This window comes from Anas acuta, chromosome 11 (assembly GCF_963932015.1).
Source record: "Anas acuta chromosome 11, bAnaAcu1.1, whole genome shotgun sequence".
Classification (NCBI taxonomy): Eukaryota; Metazoa; Chordata; class Aves; order Anseriformes; family Anatidae; genus Anas; species Anas acuta.
The window spans coordinates 9,343,148-9,361,684 of NC_088989.1; the positions used below are offsets into that span (position 1 = coordinate 9,343,148).

Here is an 18,537-nt window from a genome sequence, read left to right on the forward strand (position 1 = left end):
AAAAGTACAAATCTCTACAATAGTATTTTGAATACTGGCTTTGTCCCTTCTTAAGTTTCTGGGGAGTTCAGGTATTATGTAGTAGTTTCAGGTTGTTTTCAGTTTTATTTTTTACTTTCACCTTCATTCCCGGGAAACAGAAACTTAATTTCTGCCAAGTACAGCCCCTAAGTTACTCCTTTTACATTCACCCAGTCTGTTGTATTAAATCTCAACAGAAACTGCTTAGAACAATAGGCCAGCAAACTATTCATTTGACACAAGCTTTGGTCTTCTGGGTGGTATTTCACCATGTCTATGGAGCTTTTCCTGAAATTCTTTGCCTTTTCCTCAGCTGGTTATTCAGAAAACTGGCTGCTTTCAACACCTGTAGAGAGTTTACTGTGACAAACGAACTAGTACTAATGTAAAGGTGCATCTAATCTGGGCCTACATCATCGCCATGTGAATGCTTTTATAAGCAGTGATATATAGGAAAAAATTATAAATGCAAACTTCAAGCAATTCTTTCAGCATTAAGAAGGATTATAAAATTTTAATACATACTGCTGACAGAAGAATATAAAATGTATTCCTGGATGCCCTTGTATTTCAGCTTTAAAACAGGTCTGGCGTATGAAGACCTAGTTTTCCAAACATTCATTTGGGATAAAGAACTGTATAGATCTATACCTTGTTAAGAAATCACTTGGAGGCAGGGTGAGGGACAACCCCAAAAAGCACTGAGATAAAGACAACCTACTTCCTTGCAACTATAACATAATAAAGTGTAATATAGTTCTAATGCCCCACAGAAAAACTTCAACATATACCCCTGTTTCTTAGAAAGGATTCATTTATACACCACTTCAAACACAAGGATCTACTTCCATGACTTATTTAAACCAGGCAAGTTCAAATCATGGACAGCATTGCCCACTAATAAACAAATTATTCAGATACCAGGGACATAGGATGAAATGTCCAAAATGACAAAATACTCCACTTACATCAAATGAGAAACCAAGTCTCTGTTATGGCTTCCTGTATTTTGTTATCCCACACTGTCTCTATACGAGCCATCTGTGCTACAGACACTTCAAACCATCTTTCAACTATCAACAGGGCTTCTGCAGTAAAACAAACAATTACTAATAGATGTATCGTAGAGACAGATTTTAAATCAAAAGGCACAGTGCTTCAGCATTCTGTTATTAACAAAAGATCAGAACGAATCAGTAGAGATTTTTTTCTGAACATCCATTAGTAACAGAATACAGGGATGAAAGGCAGGGGGTGGAGGCAACATTTGCTACCAAACTCACCCAGACAAGGCAACACACACAGAGTCTGGATTGAAAATCTACTTCCAAGTACTCATTCTAAAAGAATTTCGTGCCTTTTTTTTTTTTTTCCTAACCAGAGTCACGCAAACCAAAAGAACATGAAAAGCTACTGTCATTTGCACTCGTGAAGCAGCGTAATAAGCCACAACACAAACCAAGTTAACGATGAGGCTGTGATACAGGCTGCTAACTGGGGAATATCAGATGTTACGCAGCTTCTCGCACATCTTGGCACATATGCCCCTCAGCCACTGAAACAGGTAAAAAGTCTTAGGCTTGCCAGAGAATAAATCCGATCGGTTTTATTTATAATAGGGGTTACAACAATTGAGAGTCGTGGCCCACTAGATTCACAAGATGTTCTAGAAGATATTTCAAATGTGATTTCTGTTCAGAGGAAGACTGGGATATGAGTAAGTGTGAGATCTTCATGTACAAGAGAGCCCCCCCACACCGCAATACTTCCTGAGTGCAGACTGCTTATAGGAAAACTATTTAATAAAACAATCTTCAGATTAGTTGTATACCCCATGGTGAATCTACAATTACTGTCATTCAGGTCAAGAACATTTAAGAGCAATCACCAGCTCCAAGGAACCAGTAAAGGGATCAACAAGGCAGGAATGCTGTGCAAGGGGCAGGAGGAACAACCCCTCTCCACCTAAAACCAGCTTCCTACCGGTGTACCTGCTGCCGTAGTGCCCCTGGCCTCCTTCTTAGCCCAGCATCCCCGCTCTGAGCTAAAGGCAGGGCTCAGAAGTGCCAGCCCGCTCTCTCTCTGATTCTCTATCGCAGTACTGCTTGCTCACACTGTAACTAAGCCCAGTTTTTAAGGTGGAAAAATAACTGCAAACAGGAGGTTATGAAATTTGGGTTATTACTGCAAGCTCAAAGAGGGTACAATTCTCATGAAGGTGGCATGCGTGTGTACCACACATCCCAGTATTAACCTGTGACACAAAGTCACAAGAGGGCTGGTTCTGCTGGCTCCCTGTGACACGGAGCACAAGCTTTGGGGACACCCCTGCAGCTCGGCAGCCCCACCACAGCGGCACTGAGCAAAAGTAACTTCATCTTGGCTACTGAGATGGGGCAGCGAGCACCCATCTCCGCTCCAAGCATGGTGCAGGATCCCACGGCAAGCAGAAATTACAGACACTTATTTAATCAGTCCCACGGTGCGAGGCCTCTCTCAGGGCAGATGTGACCCCGAGGCGACACGAAGCCCACCGCCAGTGCACCCATTTCACAGAAGGGACAGGCAGGGGAAGAAGCAGCAGCAGCACCAGCAGCCTCCTACCCCACAGCCCCACCGGAGGGGCTCCCCGGGGGGCTGCCCCCTCAACTCCCCGCTGTCCCAGAGCCCCCTCTCGACCTCCCCACACCCCCCAGACCCGCCGGGCCCCCCCCATCTCCCCGCTCCCTGCCCACCCCGGGCTGCCCCCGACCCCTCCGGGCCTGCTGCCGGGGACCCGCCCGGCCCGGCCCCAGCTCCCCCCGCTCCCTCTCAGCGCTCACCCCCGGTTCCCCCGGCGCTTCTCCGGTTCCCCCCTCGGCTCCCCGCTTCCCTCCCGCCTCCCCCGCGGCCCTGCCGGCCGCCTCTCACCGTGTGGGAGTGCAGGCTCTGGCTCGCCTCGATCTGCGCTGTCAGCGGCACCGTGTCGTCCAGCAGCACCTTGCCGGCTGGCAGCTTCTCCATGAAAGCCATGCCGCGGAGGGCAGCGGGGGACCCGGCGGCGTCTCCACCACCACAGCCGCCGCCGCCGCCAACCTGCTCCCCTTCCCGGCCAGCTCCCGGCGCTGTCAACACGGCAGCTCCGCGCCGCCCCGCCGGGCCTTAGCGCCGCCGCCCGCCCGCCCTGGGGCCGCCCGGCCGCCAGGGGGAGCCGCCATGGCCGGCCGAGGCACGCAGCCATGGCGCTCCTCCCCCGGCACGCTGAGGGGGCTGCCCGCTGAGGGAGCCCCTCCACAGCTCGCCCTCGGCTGGGTTATCGCGCACCGGCAGGTTTTGCCCCGCGGCTCCCCAACTTTTTCTCTCCTCAGGCAAAGTATCGTGAGAAAATTGGGAAGGATTCGGTGTCGGCTGCACGGTTCGTTTGCAAAATCACAGGATTTGTGACAAAAATGTGACTGGGAAATGTGGTCAATGTGAATGGCACAGCTTGACTTTCCTTGTAGCAACATCCCAAATGTGTTTCAGTAGCATGTAGGGAACTTACTGCCCCTTTTGGCTTTTTACACTGCATGCAGAAATTAACCTCACTTCAAATGCAAGTATTACAGAGAGTATGTAAGAGTCCATGAGCTAGGAGTAATATATAAGAGTACAGAGCTAGGGCTTGTAACACACTTCGAATAGCTGGCACAAACAGCCTCGATCTCCCCTCTGCAGCTCCACGCTGACAGGAAAATGGCTGTGCGTGGTGATGAAGCAGTTAAATCGCAGCCTGGAACAGCGAGCTTGTTTGACTCTTCCCAAACTTCTGCCGTTACCCTGGAGGTCAGATACAGATTTAATTATTGCCTCAACCTCCCGCCTACTGTCTCACCCCCAGATTTGATTCATTCTGGTAATAGACATTAACTTCACAACTGGAGAAGTAGATGAACAAAAATGAGTGAGAAGTACATGCCTGATTTGAAGCAGTGCTTTGTATAGCAAAACTGTTATCAGGCAGTGACCTGAGGCAGAAGAAAAAGAAGCAGGAAGTGAATCAACTCACAGACAAAAGATAAGGAAAGCTCTAAGTACTCGTTCCGTGTTACGAACAGGCCAAGCCCTGTGCTTTGAAAACAGCAAGAAAATTTTAGTCAGCCTAAATGTTACAACCACTGTCACTTGCAGCTGCCCCTCCCTGTGATCCAGCCTCATTTAACACCTGAGGTTTGTTGTTGCATTAAGGTTGTATTTGACATCACACCTAGACAGTATAGCTGTTTTACCAGAAGCCTTCATCACACTGTTTGATGACAAACTTTCTTTTCATAGCAAACAACTTTTGAGGTTATTTGTATCAATGCAGAATGCACTGCTGCAGAGAAAACGAGGGGGTAATGTGCAGCCAGAAAATGAGTCACCAACTGAAAAGAGCCTGTATGTTTACTACCATGGTCATCACCATTCCTTATAAAGTATTTCAAGCGCTGCATCTTTAAGCTTTATCAGAAAGAGTATGTTGTTTATATTATGGCTGGCTACTGCTAATTTGCTGAGCCAAAGGCTTTATTAGTTACTGCATTGCAAAAGAGCACTGCAATGTCAGCTAGAGGTTCAACGCAGATTACATGAAGCAATCTTGCAGTACATGTGTATCAGCACCTCCACCTCTCTGTTTTGCTTGTTAAAAGCACAGAACTGTCCCTTCTTACCTGTGTTTGTTACCAATATAACTATTTTGTAAAATAGTTTTAATGTGTTTTAACTGGGCTAGTATGAAGCGCAGCCTTGATGGAAGGAATAGCCTCAACATAAGCTCCATCGCTCTAGACCTTCCACTGTAGCATTGCAATGGCTTGTCTAAAAGTGACACATCTGTAAGGCAGAAGTGCCTAGTTCCATTGGTTTCCATGTGATAGTACACAGAAAAATTAAAAGCTGTCTCTTAATGCAGTTACCATCAGGATTGAGGTTCTGTATAGTCTTTGGAAGATTCTGAAGGTTTTCTGCTGCAAATGTACTGGATTACGAGATGTCATGTAAACAGACAGTCAAAACCAAGCATGTATTTTTGCCTTTACTGTGAAGTAGCATACGATCAACAGCTCTAACTTTCTGACACCATGACTTTCACCATCCCTTCCATAACAGTCTTTTCACTTTCTTTGACTTTACATGATACTGAGATGTGTGCAACAGAGCTCTTCAGTCGTTTAACTTCCACTGCAGCCGTAACTTCTTCTCCAATATACAAAGGAGCTGGAAATCGGATCTCCTGAGAAAGAAATACACAACCTTGACCGGGCATTTTAGTACCCAGAACTGCAGAAATAAGTCCATTGATCAAAACTCCATGTACAATAGTTCTCCCAAACCTAGATTTCTTTGCAAAGTCTTCATCTAAATGCAGAGGGTTTGTGTCACCTGTTATATCAGAAAAAGTAACGACATCGTTCTGTGTAAAAGCTTTAGTAAGTTCAGCTTTGTCTCCAACTTTTACGTGTAAACTCTGAAGTAAGGAACATCCAAGCAGAGAGCTTGTAACTGCCAGCTTTGTCAAGGCTCTTTGTTGGAGATCCCCTCTAGAAATTCCACACCTGCAGAGCAGCAGCATCTTCTTACAATCAAACCAACAACTGCATTCAGTCCAAGACTAGTTCTCTACTGTTCCCAGATAACGCAAGAAGAAATGGAGATGTCTAGTTTGGGGGGAAAAAAAAAAGCATTAAAAAAATCAAAGGCACTCATAATTGAAAATAATGAATATTTCCCTTTTAAATAAAAGATTTTAAAGTCAGAGCTATGACTAAGCAGAATTTTGGTTAGTCATGGCTTCAGAGACTAAGAATTCTTGGAACTTGTTTTATTAAGCAGTATCCTCAGGAAAAGAAAAAAAAAAAAAGCTCTGGAGGTGCACATTTATGCACACATTTAAAAATGAAGTGAGTCAACATTAACTATTGAAAAGGGTAGAAATGGGGTAAGGAAGTAAAGGATTGGGCCAAGATGTAGGCGAAGAACAACATTTTCCAGAAACTATTTTTTCGCAGATATATTAATATCAATGTTTCTCATTGGAATGAAGCCATGAAGTGATGAGACAGCTGTTACTGTCAGATTTCACAAAATTCAGTGTAGGAAAACAATTGCTTAAACACAGGCCTATAGACCTGCACTGAAAAGCACTTCACTTCCAAACCAAAATGTTCTTGCAAGTAGGCCACCTGTCTATTAAGAGGCCACGTGCTCAACTAGCCAGGTGATCACACAGCAAGAGCTGACATTTGGGGAAGCCATCCAGCCTACCTGCAGCACTCGAAAGGCACACCTTCTGTTCTGGTAGAAGCCCAGCAACGTTAGAGCACTCCACAGCTTGACAAAGCCACTAAGTGAAAGTAATACAAACGATTTATTAATAAAATTTGTTTTTCTGTTTTCCTGCAACATAAACATCTTAAAGAAGAGTACATTACATAAAGAGTAATAAAACCTTAAAAGAGTTTAACAGCAGGTAATTCCATCAATGAGTGCTAGTAGCAATACTGTGCCGTAAAGGGTTATTGTAATGACTGCAACATAGCAGATGCTTACTGTTACCTTGTCAAACTCACTTTACTGACCCTGTTTGTAAGTTCCTTCTGGGCCTTTAAGCACCTTCTTCCCCTAAATCACTCACAGCTGTCTTCATTTAAATCTGGCAACCATTCACATCTTTACCATAGAAAGATACCTAACGCCACTTATTTCAGTAGTGCTTAGTTCCTACCAGACCATTCTGTTTTAAAGCAGGAATCATGCATGGATACATCTGGCTTTAGAGTCTTAGTGAATTTTAACTTATTTTCTGCATGCTCCATGCAGGTAGCTGCAAGTTAGCCTTAACTCTTCAGAGACCACTCGTAGACCGAGAGCTCTGCTTTTTTAGTGAAAAATATTTTCATGACTGTATCTAAAGTGCGTACATACTGCACCTTACCTGCTAACAACTCTTAATATTGCAGAGAGAGTTTTTTCCTCATATGTTAAGACATCAACAGGCAAAGCTGCTCCAACCTATGTAAAGAGAAGTTGTTAAGTGCCATCCCATGCTCTTCCTGGGGTTTATAACCAAGAGATTTCAGTGTCAGCACATGCCTTTGGGAAAGTTATGCTCAAATCCCACAAGAATTTCAGCTACACCACCCCTCGCTCCCTGCAGCACCGCTCTGACAGAAGCCAGTTGGGTTCCACAACACAGGTGCAGGCCCCAGATACTGCCTGCCTTGTCTGAAGCCACCCAGCAACCACAAAAAGAGGATGGATAAAGTACTCAGGACTCCCCCACCCACTTTGTGCCCTTCCCCTACTCCTCCTCACGCAGCCCCCCCAGACACAACCCTCCCCGTGCCGACTTCCAGGGCCGGGCGGGCCGGAGCTGTAGGACAAAGGCACAACCCCAGGAGCACGGGGAGCAGGAGTAGGACCTTCCCCTAGCACCAACCACCCCGTCCCGTCCCCTCCCGGTCCCCTCGCACCTCTCCGTGCAGCTCCCTCAGCGCCGCCACCACCAGCTGCTTCAGCTGCGCGGCGTTGGGCCGGGCCCCGCCGTCGGGCAGCTCCCTGCGGGGAAGCAGAGCAGAGGGCCGGTTAGAGGGGAGCGCAGGGGGGACGGGAAGGGATGGGAGGCGGGGAAGGGGCCACGCACAGGCGGACACGCAGGTAGTGGTGCCCCGCCGCGCTCCTCAGCACCCGCCGCTGGAAGGTGGCCGGCGGCGGCTCCGCTCTCGCCATGCGCCCCGTCATGGCGGCGCCCGCCCGCCCCTACGGCGGCCCCGCGGAGCCAAGGCCGTCGCCATGGCGACGAGGCGGGCTGAGGCAACGGGGAGGCACAGAATCATGGTTTTGAAGTGTTTTCTAACTTTTATCTGATTCAACCGTCCCCCTGCCACCGATGTCACCCACTAAAGCACGGCCTCCGTGCCGAAACGAGCGTCCCCGGAGCTGGGGGAGCAGGCGGTGGTAAAACGCCTGAGACCTGCATAGATGCTTGTGGTTGATCTGAAAAACTGTGTGAAAATCAGCAGAAAGAGGGGAGGTTCTTTCACTCTGCAAAAAAAAATGCCCAAGGCGAAGTAACGTCCTGAGCCGAAGAATTTCATAGGTTCTTCCTTCTTTTAAATAACATTCGTCCAAGAATTAACACTCAGCTGGCAGGGTAACACTGCAGTAACCTACACTTTAGGTAGGGTCTGCCACACAAGAAAGTATTAGTCATCAAGTTAACTAGTACCTGTAAAGGTACCTACTGCTGATAGGGCACGAATCGGGAGACAACACCTTTAGGTCAACTACAGCCTTGGGTAATTTGAAGGAGGTATTCATAAGAGAAGGCAATACATCTCACAGTAGGCTGCCAAACAGCCTATTCTGTCTTCCAGACAGATCTTTTGAATGCTTAATCAGTATCTTACCTGCTATAGCCTATAACCTGTAATAGCAGGCCTGTCCTAGTCAATATGGGATCATTCCTCCTCAACAAAATCTTCTGTAGGACTGAAGATTCCCTGCACTCTTTCCCTCAGTCCTCCTTTCCTGAGGAAAAAATCCCAGTTCTTCTTTGTCCTTCTGTAAAACATGACATTTTCTACATCCTTGCTCATCATTCTGTTGCCTTCTAGCCCCTTCACATGTCACTATCTTCCTTTAGGGCCCAAACCTGAATTTCCGTATTGCAGCAGAGGCTTTCTCATGATGAGCACCACAATCCACCTGGACTACACTCCCAGACTCATTTAAAAACTCTACAAGAAATACTAAATGCTTAGAAATAAAGCTTAAGCAAAAGCAAATGTTGAATGTTAACAGATAATTTCACACAAACCAAAGCATTTTTTTTTTTTCAAATTATTAGTTTGGTTTAAAAAACAGCTTGCCACATAAAATTCAGTAGCTGTAAGTGCAGGACAGCAGTGTTCCTAGTTCCCTGTTCTCCAGTGTTCCTCCTAGGAACAGAGAGCCAGTTAGCACAGTGCTCAAATAATATTTCTACAATAATGTGGCAAACAGGTCAGAGCAGCCAGTTTTATTTGGAGCAACAATCTCTATAGAATTCTATATTAATTTTTAAGATATTAGTAAAATTTTGTCATCAAAGAGCAAAAAGTGGTGGTCAGATAACGTACAAATCTGTTTTGGTTATTGCAATAGTGTGAGTGCTGTTCTCCATCAGGCTCTGATAACACAAGCACCAGAAACTCAGGCGCTCCAGGAAAATCCAGTTAGCTGCTGTAAAGCCTGCTCCTGCTGTAAGCGCTGTGGGGGGTTGTGTCAGCTGCAGTAAACAATAAAGAGCACACACAGGATTGTACCAGGAAGGCTGGACACAACATGTCAGTTTTTTATTAACCAAAAGTGAAGCTGAATCCAAGTGGTTTAACTTGTTAAAACCATATGCTTATACGTCAGATATTTTTCTTTCATGTTAACACTGTACTGCAAGAACCAAACTTTGCAGCTATTCATCCTTTGAGAATCAAATACTAAGTGTAAAATGAATTAAAATAAGGGTCCCTCAATGAATCAATTAAAAATATTTAACTCAAAAGAACAGACCAATTTTAAGAACTGTCCTATGAAATTCTCCCACGTGAAAGACTTTTAAAGCACTTGGAGCCTTGAGGTAGCAACTTTATGCAGAATTTAATTCCCCTTCTGCCCCACAGAGCAGAGGAAAATTAGTAATGCATTATTAGCTCCAGCCAGCTAAGCGGAGTTGAGTGTTCTCCCATGAGGTTAGTGACTTTCTTCCACCTTGAAATAGCAGTGTAGTGCTGCAGACAATCAGGAGAAAATCCACAAGGAAGGCCTCTTGAAATAAAATATATGGTTAGAAAGAAGTGAAAATAATCAGCAATAACTGTAACAACAAAAATTATCTGGAGTGAAAAAAAAACAGTGTTTGTATTTTGGCAAGACTAGTTTACAAATACAAGTCATGAACAAGCGTCCATTTTCAGCCAACAGAAAAGAAAGAATGGAAGTGACATTCAAAGGTTGTTTTTTTTTCCCTCTGTGCAAAATTGCACAGTTTTGTTTTCTTGTCTAAAAGAGAGCATTTTTGCCCCACTTTTTTTTTTTTTTTTTACATTGTGAAACCTGTGCTGTGACATTAAGTAGAAATACCATATGCCAGGATATTCGACCACTGAAAGCTCCTCTCACTCACCTCACAACAATCACAAGCAGGAAATCAGAAATGAGACTTTTTCCTCCAAGTCTCAAAGACACTATCCTCTTTACCCACTTTGCTGCTGAGTTCTTTTATTAAAAACTAGATCCTTCTCCACTGTCAGAGAATCCACAGAAGATTTACTGAACACTGAGCAGTAACAACAAAAAAACCTGTGCTCATTCTCCCCAGCATTTGTGAGAACAGTCATAGAGAAAACGAATAAGCTTAGACAATAATGCAGTCAGAACTTCATGACCAGGCACCTCACTCCACTCCTTGGTCTTCGTATCACCCCTTGCATGTTTTCAGATTTAGCTCATTGCTGGTGCTGTTTGGCTATCCAGATACCTGGCTTTGTTGAGCATCTTACTAGAAGCTTCTATCACTACCTTCATGTTCCAAATTTGTCCAGAACATGTTGGTTAAACCAGACCAAACTAGTCATGCACATTGCAAACTAGAACAGTTTACATGGACCAGCCTTCTTAAAGGTCATTCTGCTTCAGGTGAAGGTCAGGTTGCCTCTCTATGCCACTGAACAATGTCACAGATCCTGGATGCAGGATGTTATTGCCCAGTATGCCTTTGCTTCAAGGAATCTAGAGAAAGATAAAACTTCAAAAGTTTCTTCAAATCCTCCCTTCCAGGCAGAATTACCTTACAAATCTAACACTGGTCTTGCTTGGGTGTTGTTGGTTTTTTTTTTGGTTAAACTTCAAAACAATTGCCAATGTTTGCATGTGCTGAGGTATTCAGTCCTGTCCTGCAGAGAACCAAAGAAGTAGAATCCATCTGTAAGGCAGCCCAACCTGCCAGGCTCCTCCAGACAAAGGAGAGGATATGACAGTCACAAGCTGGCTTTAGAGAGACTTCTGTCTTTGAGGCCAAAGTATCAGTGTAAGGGCCTGATGAGTGTTTTTTTCTTTTTTTCCTCTCTTTTTTATTTGTCTTAAAAAAAATAAAAATCTGTAATTAAAAGAATTATATTGTCTTTGGTGTAAAACCTCAGAAGCACAAACGAAGTACCTGCTGCTTCTTTGGCTGTAACTTATAAAAAAAAAAAAAAAAAGAGAAAAAAAAAAAGAAAAAAGAAATCCAGCCCAGGAAAGCAAGGGCAATTCACTGTTCTAAAATACATGCAGTTAGAACAGCCACTACACATTACAACCAGAACTTTAATATGGAAACACCTTGTTCAGTGGTGCCCATTACAAATCATTTGCATCATATAAAAATATGACTCCAATTACAGTTACTGGACAATAGCCAAACTTATCAAGTTTCCATCTTACGCATATTGCAGGAACTGGGATGTCCTCATCGATTTAGGGAAAAAATATTTATCACCCAGAAATCAACTTGCAGCTAAGTTGCAGCTAAGTATCTTGTGCCTTAGAGAAATGTCCACTGTCATAACTAGAAACAGGAATTCAACATTAGCATCCTTCTGCTCTTGCTCAGATGGCCATGAATAAAAAGAGAAGGTTCTGTTAGATTGACATCCACAATTAAAATACCATAATCCCCATAAAAACACTACTAAGTTTTTTGTGAGCTGCAGAATGCAAATTCAAAGGGTCACTAGATTTATTACCCACAAATTCAATGATTTACTATATATATTCCATTTCACATCGTAAAAATGTTCTTCTTATGGTTTGATTCTTATTTAGATAGTACTTTGATAAAATCTCAGCTGTATACCAATTAAGTTCATTAAAGCTGTAGAAATAGAATCTACCTAGAAAATGCTGCAAATTTAACAGGTATTTTAGATAATCATCATTAGCTTAGCTATCACCTAATCCAAAAGATCCCTCAGGTACACCAACTGCCTAGTTAGCAAAGACATTTGCTTTGCAAAGTCCAATGTTACCAACTTTTCAAAAGTTTTTAAAATCAACATGGCATTTGGAAGCCAAGTGGACTCAAAGTGTCCAATAAAGTTAGAATACCATGATTTTTTTTTTGATTTTTTTTCCCGGGGAGGAGCTCCTATAAATAAGTACAGAAGTAGCTTTCCTTTAAATTACATAACATTCACCTCCTTAAAAAGTTTTAAAACTGACCCAGACAACAGCACCCTGGCAAATCTAGCAGTATAAAGGATCTCCGTAAGCCGAAGGTGGCCATCTATTGTGATCTCACCACAATAAAATCCACCTGATGTCAGAAACGAGGAGCAAATTTGAGGAGATGACAACTATGACACCTTCCAGCCATTTGATCTGAACTCACTGCACACTTTTTGGGAAGCGTGGAGCAAAACAATTTTCTTTGCTGCTCAGAACACACTTGAAATTTAGTAATGCTTCATTTTCTGCATTTTGCTGCTAAGCAGACTCTCACCTGTGTCCCCAGCTCAGTTTACTTGGTTTAAAGAGCTATAGTACCTGCATCTTTCAGCAGGTAGAAGAAAACTTCAGTGCCACCTTATTAACCAGCTCCACTGATATTTTAACTTCAAACCCAGATGCTACAATTAAAAGCAAATTTGACATTGTGTAAGGAAAACAATATAAGAAGACAATAAGCCTACACAAGGCTTATATTCCACAGGTTGCCTCTGCAGAATAGGCAACCTCCCACCTCAAGATCTGATTTGAAAATTTATCACAACGGGAATACCAGGAGGAAGGAGGCTTCTGTATCTTGTATACTTTGGATTTCATATCAGGCACTTGAACTGTTGAACAGATGCCATTCTGAACCAAGTAAGTGAACTCAGGGTTAGAATCATCTTTAATCTAGGTCTAATAATGAAGTATCAGCAGCAAAGTGGAGGCAGGGAGCGAGCAATCCATCTGTGCTGAGACTTGCTTATGGTTTTTAAAATGCCCAAGAAGACAGCAGCAGTAACTGTTCCGTAGTGTCCATTTTCCTTGTGAGTTGTGTTGCTGATAGGAGGCTTTTCTGTGTCTTGAACTAAGAAGGCATTGAGGTACCCTGTGCCTAATTTCCTGGATCCAACAGGTCCATGCTAGAGCCAAACATTGCCACCAGCTGCTCCTCATAATGCGTTATATTCCTCTTCATAATATTCATGCAGGGTCCAAGCAACCTCTCAAACGCTTGCACATCCATGACTGCAAAGAACAGAAGTGAAAAGAAGATTGTTTATCAAAAAGGACACCACAAAAAGTCTACTTTTTGATCTCAGAACACAGACCTTCAGTCTAATCCATTTGCTTCTGAGGCTCCAACAGAAGCCACACAAACAAATTCTATCTTCGATTTCTCTCTGTCCTGTTGCTTGGAGAAACAAGATTACCGAAATACACACCTGACCTATACACACCACGTAGGCACTAACAGATCACCTGGAAGCTGTGACAAACAGTCTCTGTATAAGAAGCTGATGCTGAAGTCTGGAGTCTTGGTGCAAGTTCCCCCTTTCAAAGGGCACAGACCATACAAGCAGGGAAAACAGAGCCTGCTGGGCAGTTATCCCCACCCACCTGAAACTAAAGGTCTGAGTGGAAGACAGTGGTGCTTCTCAAACCTCATCATGGAAATCCACTCCAGGCCAATGCTCTTAGCTTCTAGCATCTGACCACAAGGTACCAAAATACTGGCCAGGTTTCAGATAGCTGTTCTGTCAGGGGTAGTCCACAAAACAAAGACCAGAAGAGAGTAATTAGAATCATAGAACATCTGCTTACCTAAACATTTGACCTCCCCAACAGCATAGGCAGAGGCTGCCCTGGGTTTGTTGGTAACAAGTGCAAGCTCTCCAAAATACTGTCCTCGGCGACACCGAGCAATCTCTACTTCTTGGTTAGCTTCCTTACTCGTCATAGTCTGTAAAACAGTGCATTTTAATTATTCACAAGCAGTTCTGTCTTTCTACAAGGCTCAAGTTAATCCTGGATATCCTGGGGATGTGCAACTGCTCACTGGTTTAGAGCTTTTAAACCAGCAGTCCCCAAATCATTCTCTGTACTGGTAGAATACCCTGACAGAATGTTCAGTCACAAGTTTGATAAGAAAAGTGTATGCTGGCCCACAAGTTTTGAGATTGGCAGGTACTCACAGTTACAGCTTTGGGAACTGCTATTACATTCACGTAACGCAGGTACAAAGTTTTATCATGCACGAGACTTTGCTCCCTAAGGACTGCTCCAAGCTGTACAGAGATTCATTCAAATGCCAATGACTATGTCATCACCGGAGATAAAATGCCCCAGCTTTGTTAGCTGTAGTTTGCTATAACCAAGCATTTCCACGCTTAAGGCCAGCGAGAGTACATTAGGTCAGTTTACAGAGGAGCAGATACAAGCAAAAGACCTTCCAACTTCAGAAAACTGACTTCTGGCCACTTCAGAAGAGAGATAAGGATTTATAACCTGCATCACATAAGTGACAATGATAAATATCAGTAAAAAATCAATCTTAAAATAAGTTAGGTTTTTGCATACTGCTCACATTAATTGATCAAATCAGGGATTAATCTAAAGCTTGATCACCCAATTTGAACTTACCTTGCTTTTAATCATGATTTTTACTTCACCAGATTCTACAATGTAAAAGGAATCTGCTTTATCGCCCTGTGAAAAAAAGGTAAAACATTTTTTGTTTGTTTGTTTACTGTAAAAGTATATATAAAGTGATATTAAAGCACTCATTCTGAACTAGGCTTTGTGCAGAGATCTACTGGAATTGAGTAACACTCAAATTCTTAAAGCATTAAAAGATGACTGGTTATGCAAACATATCAGAGGAAATCACAGGGGAAGAAACTATTAGTACACATCTTTCAGTGACAGGGGAGGTAGAAAGTAAAGAAGCAAACAGGGTTGACAATACACAGCAAAATCACTAAAGTGCACACAAGTCTTTTGCTACTGATGAAAATAACCAGAAGTTAGTGAAACTAACTTGGGCCTAGAATTTTCAGAAGCAAATTTTATAAAACATCAAGTCAGTGACCACATTTCTAGATGTCAGTAGGAAGAAGGATCCGTTAAACTAAGTATGAGCTCAACCAATTCTAGCTAAAATAGTGGGATCAGCAGAATCCAGAATAGCTGTACTTGAGGAGCATTAACATAGAAAGGAAGAGGAGGACAGTTTACAGGAAACCACATCCACAATGCAAGCCATCTACATCAGGAATGACGCAACAGCCATAGAAAGGTTGTGAGAAAAATAAGGAATGAAGCACTTAATGGCATCCTGCCATTACATGAAAATAAGTCACACCAGGAAAGTGGGAGAACCTCCAAATTGGTAGTCATTTTATATCAAATTCTATAAGGATATGCTAAGGTGTTGCTGAATAACTGAGCATTAAGTAAAAAACTTTTGCTTTAGTCAAACTCAGCTGTTTCTACGAAAAAGTCCTATGACTATACCTAGACTTGAGTAAGGCCTCTGACACCCTCTCCAAAAAGATCCTCACAGAGAAGCTACTGAAATGTGTGCTGGATGAGAGAAAAGGGGTTCATGGTATTGGTACAACTGCTGTAACAGAAGAGCTAGCAGTCTTTCCTAGGCATAACATTTCATCATCTTTAGCAGTGTATCACCATCACCCCGAACAATCCAGACTATTAATCCTACTTGTATTTATTTTATTTTATTTTATTACCGGTAATTATATCCTTGTCCTTAATTCACTTATTACAAAGATTAAAACCAACTGCACAACTGGAGGCTGATTTATAAGCTTTGATTTTTCTGAGAGTCCAGTTTTCTTAGGTTCTTAAACAACAAGATTTTCAGCTTACAGAACTGAGCAGCTTTTTGGAGAGAAGTAATTTGGTTGTATTCGGTTATCAGCAAACTAATGTTTTCTACATTCAGTGTTATCTGACATTCGAGGTAATTAAGATCAACTATTCAAGACATTATCAAAGAGTCACACTCCATTTATAAAACAAGACAATTTATGGTCATAAGCCTACTATTTCTGGTAGGCCAAGGACTTTCTTGCATTAACTTCTATTTGAACTAGAGCACTTTCTTAAAATAAGTAAATATACAAAGCAATTTCCAGCGAAACTTGATGCAAAATTCTGGTGTTTCATTGGTAAAAATATCCCAAAAAGTTATTTCTGTCACATAGCTTCAGCTTGAATTTGTCCAGCTTCACGTTCCACCAATCTGGCCTTGATCTATTATAGCAAACAAAACATATCAACAACCAGAGACTGTCAGTTGAAGTCAGACTACAACATTGAAATACTCTTTTTAAGAGCATTAGGAAAAGAGTGGTTTAAGTAACTCTGACAGTTTCTTAGTACAGTTAACTCAGTTGAGTCCAACTAGTAAAATATTCCCATTGAGTTCTTTTAGTTTTATTCAAATCATGCTCCTGTTAATTTGTTTGATTTTGCTGTTTAGTCAGACCTAGAAATCAGAGATGTTTTTACTATGTGCTTGTGCCTCCTTGTTTAATCTGGTCGCAGATGCCTATAAAAGGTATAGCTGGGAATGGAAAATAGCTTTCATGGAAAATTACATAGACAGGCTTACTTTTGCTTAAGGCACACTCCTCTGGAAACCTTGCAAAGATCATTTATGAAAAACAAGTGGACCCACGAGAAAAAACAGAAGCTAAAGTAATAGAATAAATACGTAGTGAAAGACTCAGTGGTCCTTCCCCAGATATTCAAAAACTGGTTAAACAAAGCGGAGGTTAAGGTTTAAGGCAAAATCTGGTATGGCCCACCTGAAGTTTGTTTAAAGAAAAAATAAGTGATGCCAAGTTGATTTAATTAACATGATTCTGTAAGTAAGTTCCACATAGTAAAAAAAAAGAAGAGATGAGAGAATGATAAATGGGAATTTAGACTCCAAGTACCTGAGCAATGATACGTTCCCCATCTTGATACACTTTCTCTCCTATAACATCCACAATTTTCATTCGCTCTGATGCCTAGAATAAAGAGGAAAATTAAGTACAATTATCTGTCTGCTACAGTACACCTCTACTAAACTTTGTAACTCAGAATTGAAGAGGCATTCACTAGACACACACACACACACACACACAGAGGACCTGGATACTGAAAAATGCAGCACCCACAATGACTTTGTTAAATTGCGCAACAGTTTTCAAGACTACCATAATCAACAGGCAAATAAAATTTTCTAGTGTCCCATCTGTGTGCTTTTCTTATCCCCTAAATTTAAAATACCAGATTTGGCAGTTTTAGAACAACAACAACCAAAATACGTCCTGTGAGATTCAGATGAAATTTGACAAAAGCACTTAGAAAATGTCACAAATTTCTTAAGAATAAACTTCCTTTATAAATACCAGCAGCACAAATTCAAATATTTTAATCACCATACACTTGAATAATTTATTTATCTATTTTCAGTCCCAAAATTCACTCCTAGATTAGTGAGAGGAAGCGGTGATCTGAAGATGACACTGGGTCTAAATTGTGAGCAGGCATTGCAACAGGATGCCCAGCAGCAAGGTCAGGAGGTACTAATCTGACATGCAGTGAAACATGCCTAAGCCTTCACAAACAGGAAGGGAGAAAGGACAGTTAAATTTATCTCCAGTGTTTCCTGCTTCTCATCCAGCATACCACAAAACATCATTATTTGCACATTTTCAGTGTGAAAATGTATTCAGAAAGGAAGAAAATCTTAAACAGTTAAAAATGAATACCTTAACAGATGATTCAGTTTTAATCCATTCATTTCACAAATGCACTTCAGTCTAACCCATGTTTGAGAAACTGTTAATTCTGATCCACACATGATTCAACTGCAGTGTGTCATGCAAAAAGCCATCCAGTGCTAATGAGTTACTTTTCTATATCCTTAAATATTCATGAGTCATTTTGCTCAAAAGTCACATTGATTGAACTAGTTTAAGCCAGCCATCGAAGAAGATGTTATGCAATTCACCCCTTCCATAGCTATCAGCATATGTCCAAACTAATATATATTAGAAGTTGCTATTCACACCTATCATTTTGTAATTTTCTCTTAAGAAGATTAAAAGATGTTCTGAAATACAAAATATCAATGCTAACAACGAAATCTAAGTTGTGGTATAAGGCAAAGGCAGAAGCATACCAATGTTCAAAGCAGTTTGGTATGGCTACAAAACCCTTCTGAAAACACAGGATGAACACAGCTTAGAAGTGACTACACATCATTCCTAAAATCATGTATCATACACATCAACGTAACACGTGTCAGCTCTGCCTGGTCATTTTGTTCCCAGGCAGCAGTGCTTTCTTTAGCCTGTTCTTAGTTTAACTCCTGAATATGGGTTAAGGTTTAAGGCAAGATCTGGTGTGGCCCACAGCTATGAAATTAAAACCATTCACAGTCAACAACGGCCAAATTTTTCAGTGATTGTGCCATTACTTCAGTAT

General features: G+C 42.1%; 4 protein-coding genes across 12 annotated transcripts in view; all 4 read right to left on the reverse strand.

The window, feature by feature from the left end:
- Nucleotides 1-3,198, reverse strand: part of PXK (PX domain containing serine/threonine kinase like) — a 35,566-nt gene extending 32,368 nt beyond the window's left edge. For 8 of the 9 annotated variants that reach the window (XM_068694571.1, XM_068694570.1, XM_068694574.1 and 5 more), the window contains exon 1: nucleotides 2,932-3,197. In XM_068694571.1, coding sequence (XP_068550672.1) covers nucleotides 2,932-3,033 — 102 coding nt within the window. In that variant the 5' untranslated portion in view covers nucleotides 3,034-3,197. Of the gene's footprint in view, nucleotides 1-2,931 lie in introns of all 9 variants that reach the window. The other variant, XM_068694572.1, reaches the window with a different exon arrangement.
- Nucleotides 3,199-5,046: 1,848 nt separating this feature from the next.
- On the reverse strand, nucleotides 5,047-5,596 carry HTD2 (hydroxyacyl-thioester dehydratase type 2). Its single transcript, XM_068694602.1, has one exon. The coding sequence runs from the start codon at nucleotides 5,594-5,596 to the stop codon at nucleotides 5,090-5,092; it is 507 nt and encodes a 168-aa protein (XP_068550703.1). The 3' UTR covers nucleotides 5,047-5,089.
- RPP14 (ribonuclease P/MRP subunit p14) lies at nucleotides 5,436-7,820 on the reverse strand. Its single transcript, XM_068694603.1, has 5 exons — nucleotides 7,667-7,820; nucleotides 7,497-7,581; nucleotides 6,959-7,035; nucleotides 6,289-6,367; nucleotides 5,436-5,681 (listed from the first exon to the last, which is right to left on the reverse strand). The coding sequence occupies exons 1-5, from the start codon at nucleotides 7,762-7,764 to the stop codon at nucleotides 5,625-5,627; spliced, it is 396 nt and encodes a 131-aa protein (XP_068550704.1). The 5' UTR covers nucleotides 7,765-7,820; the 3' UTR covers nucleotides 5,436-5,624.
- Nucleotides 7,821-9,323: 1,503 nt separating this feature from the next.
- PRKAR2A (protein kinase cAMP-dependent type II regulatory subunit alpha) overlaps nucleotides 9,324-18,537 on the reverse strand; it is a 56,814-nt gene continuing 47,600 nt past the window's right edge. Inside the window, exons 8-11 of the mRNA XM_068694590.1 lie at nucleotides 16,998-17,072; nucleotides 14,674-14,739; nucleotides 13,855-13,993; nucleotides 9,324-13,278 (exon numbers count right to left, since the gene is read on the reverse strand). Of these exons, the coding sequence (XP_068550691.1) occupies nucleotides 13,145-13,278; nucleotides 13,855-13,993; nucleotides 14,674-14,739; nucleotides 16,998-17,072 (414 nt within the window). The 3' untranslated portion in view covers nucleotides 9,324-13,144. The remainder of the gene's footprint in view (nucleotides 13,279-13,854; nucleotides 13,994-14,673; nucleotides 14,740-16,997; nucleotides 17,073-18,537) is intronic.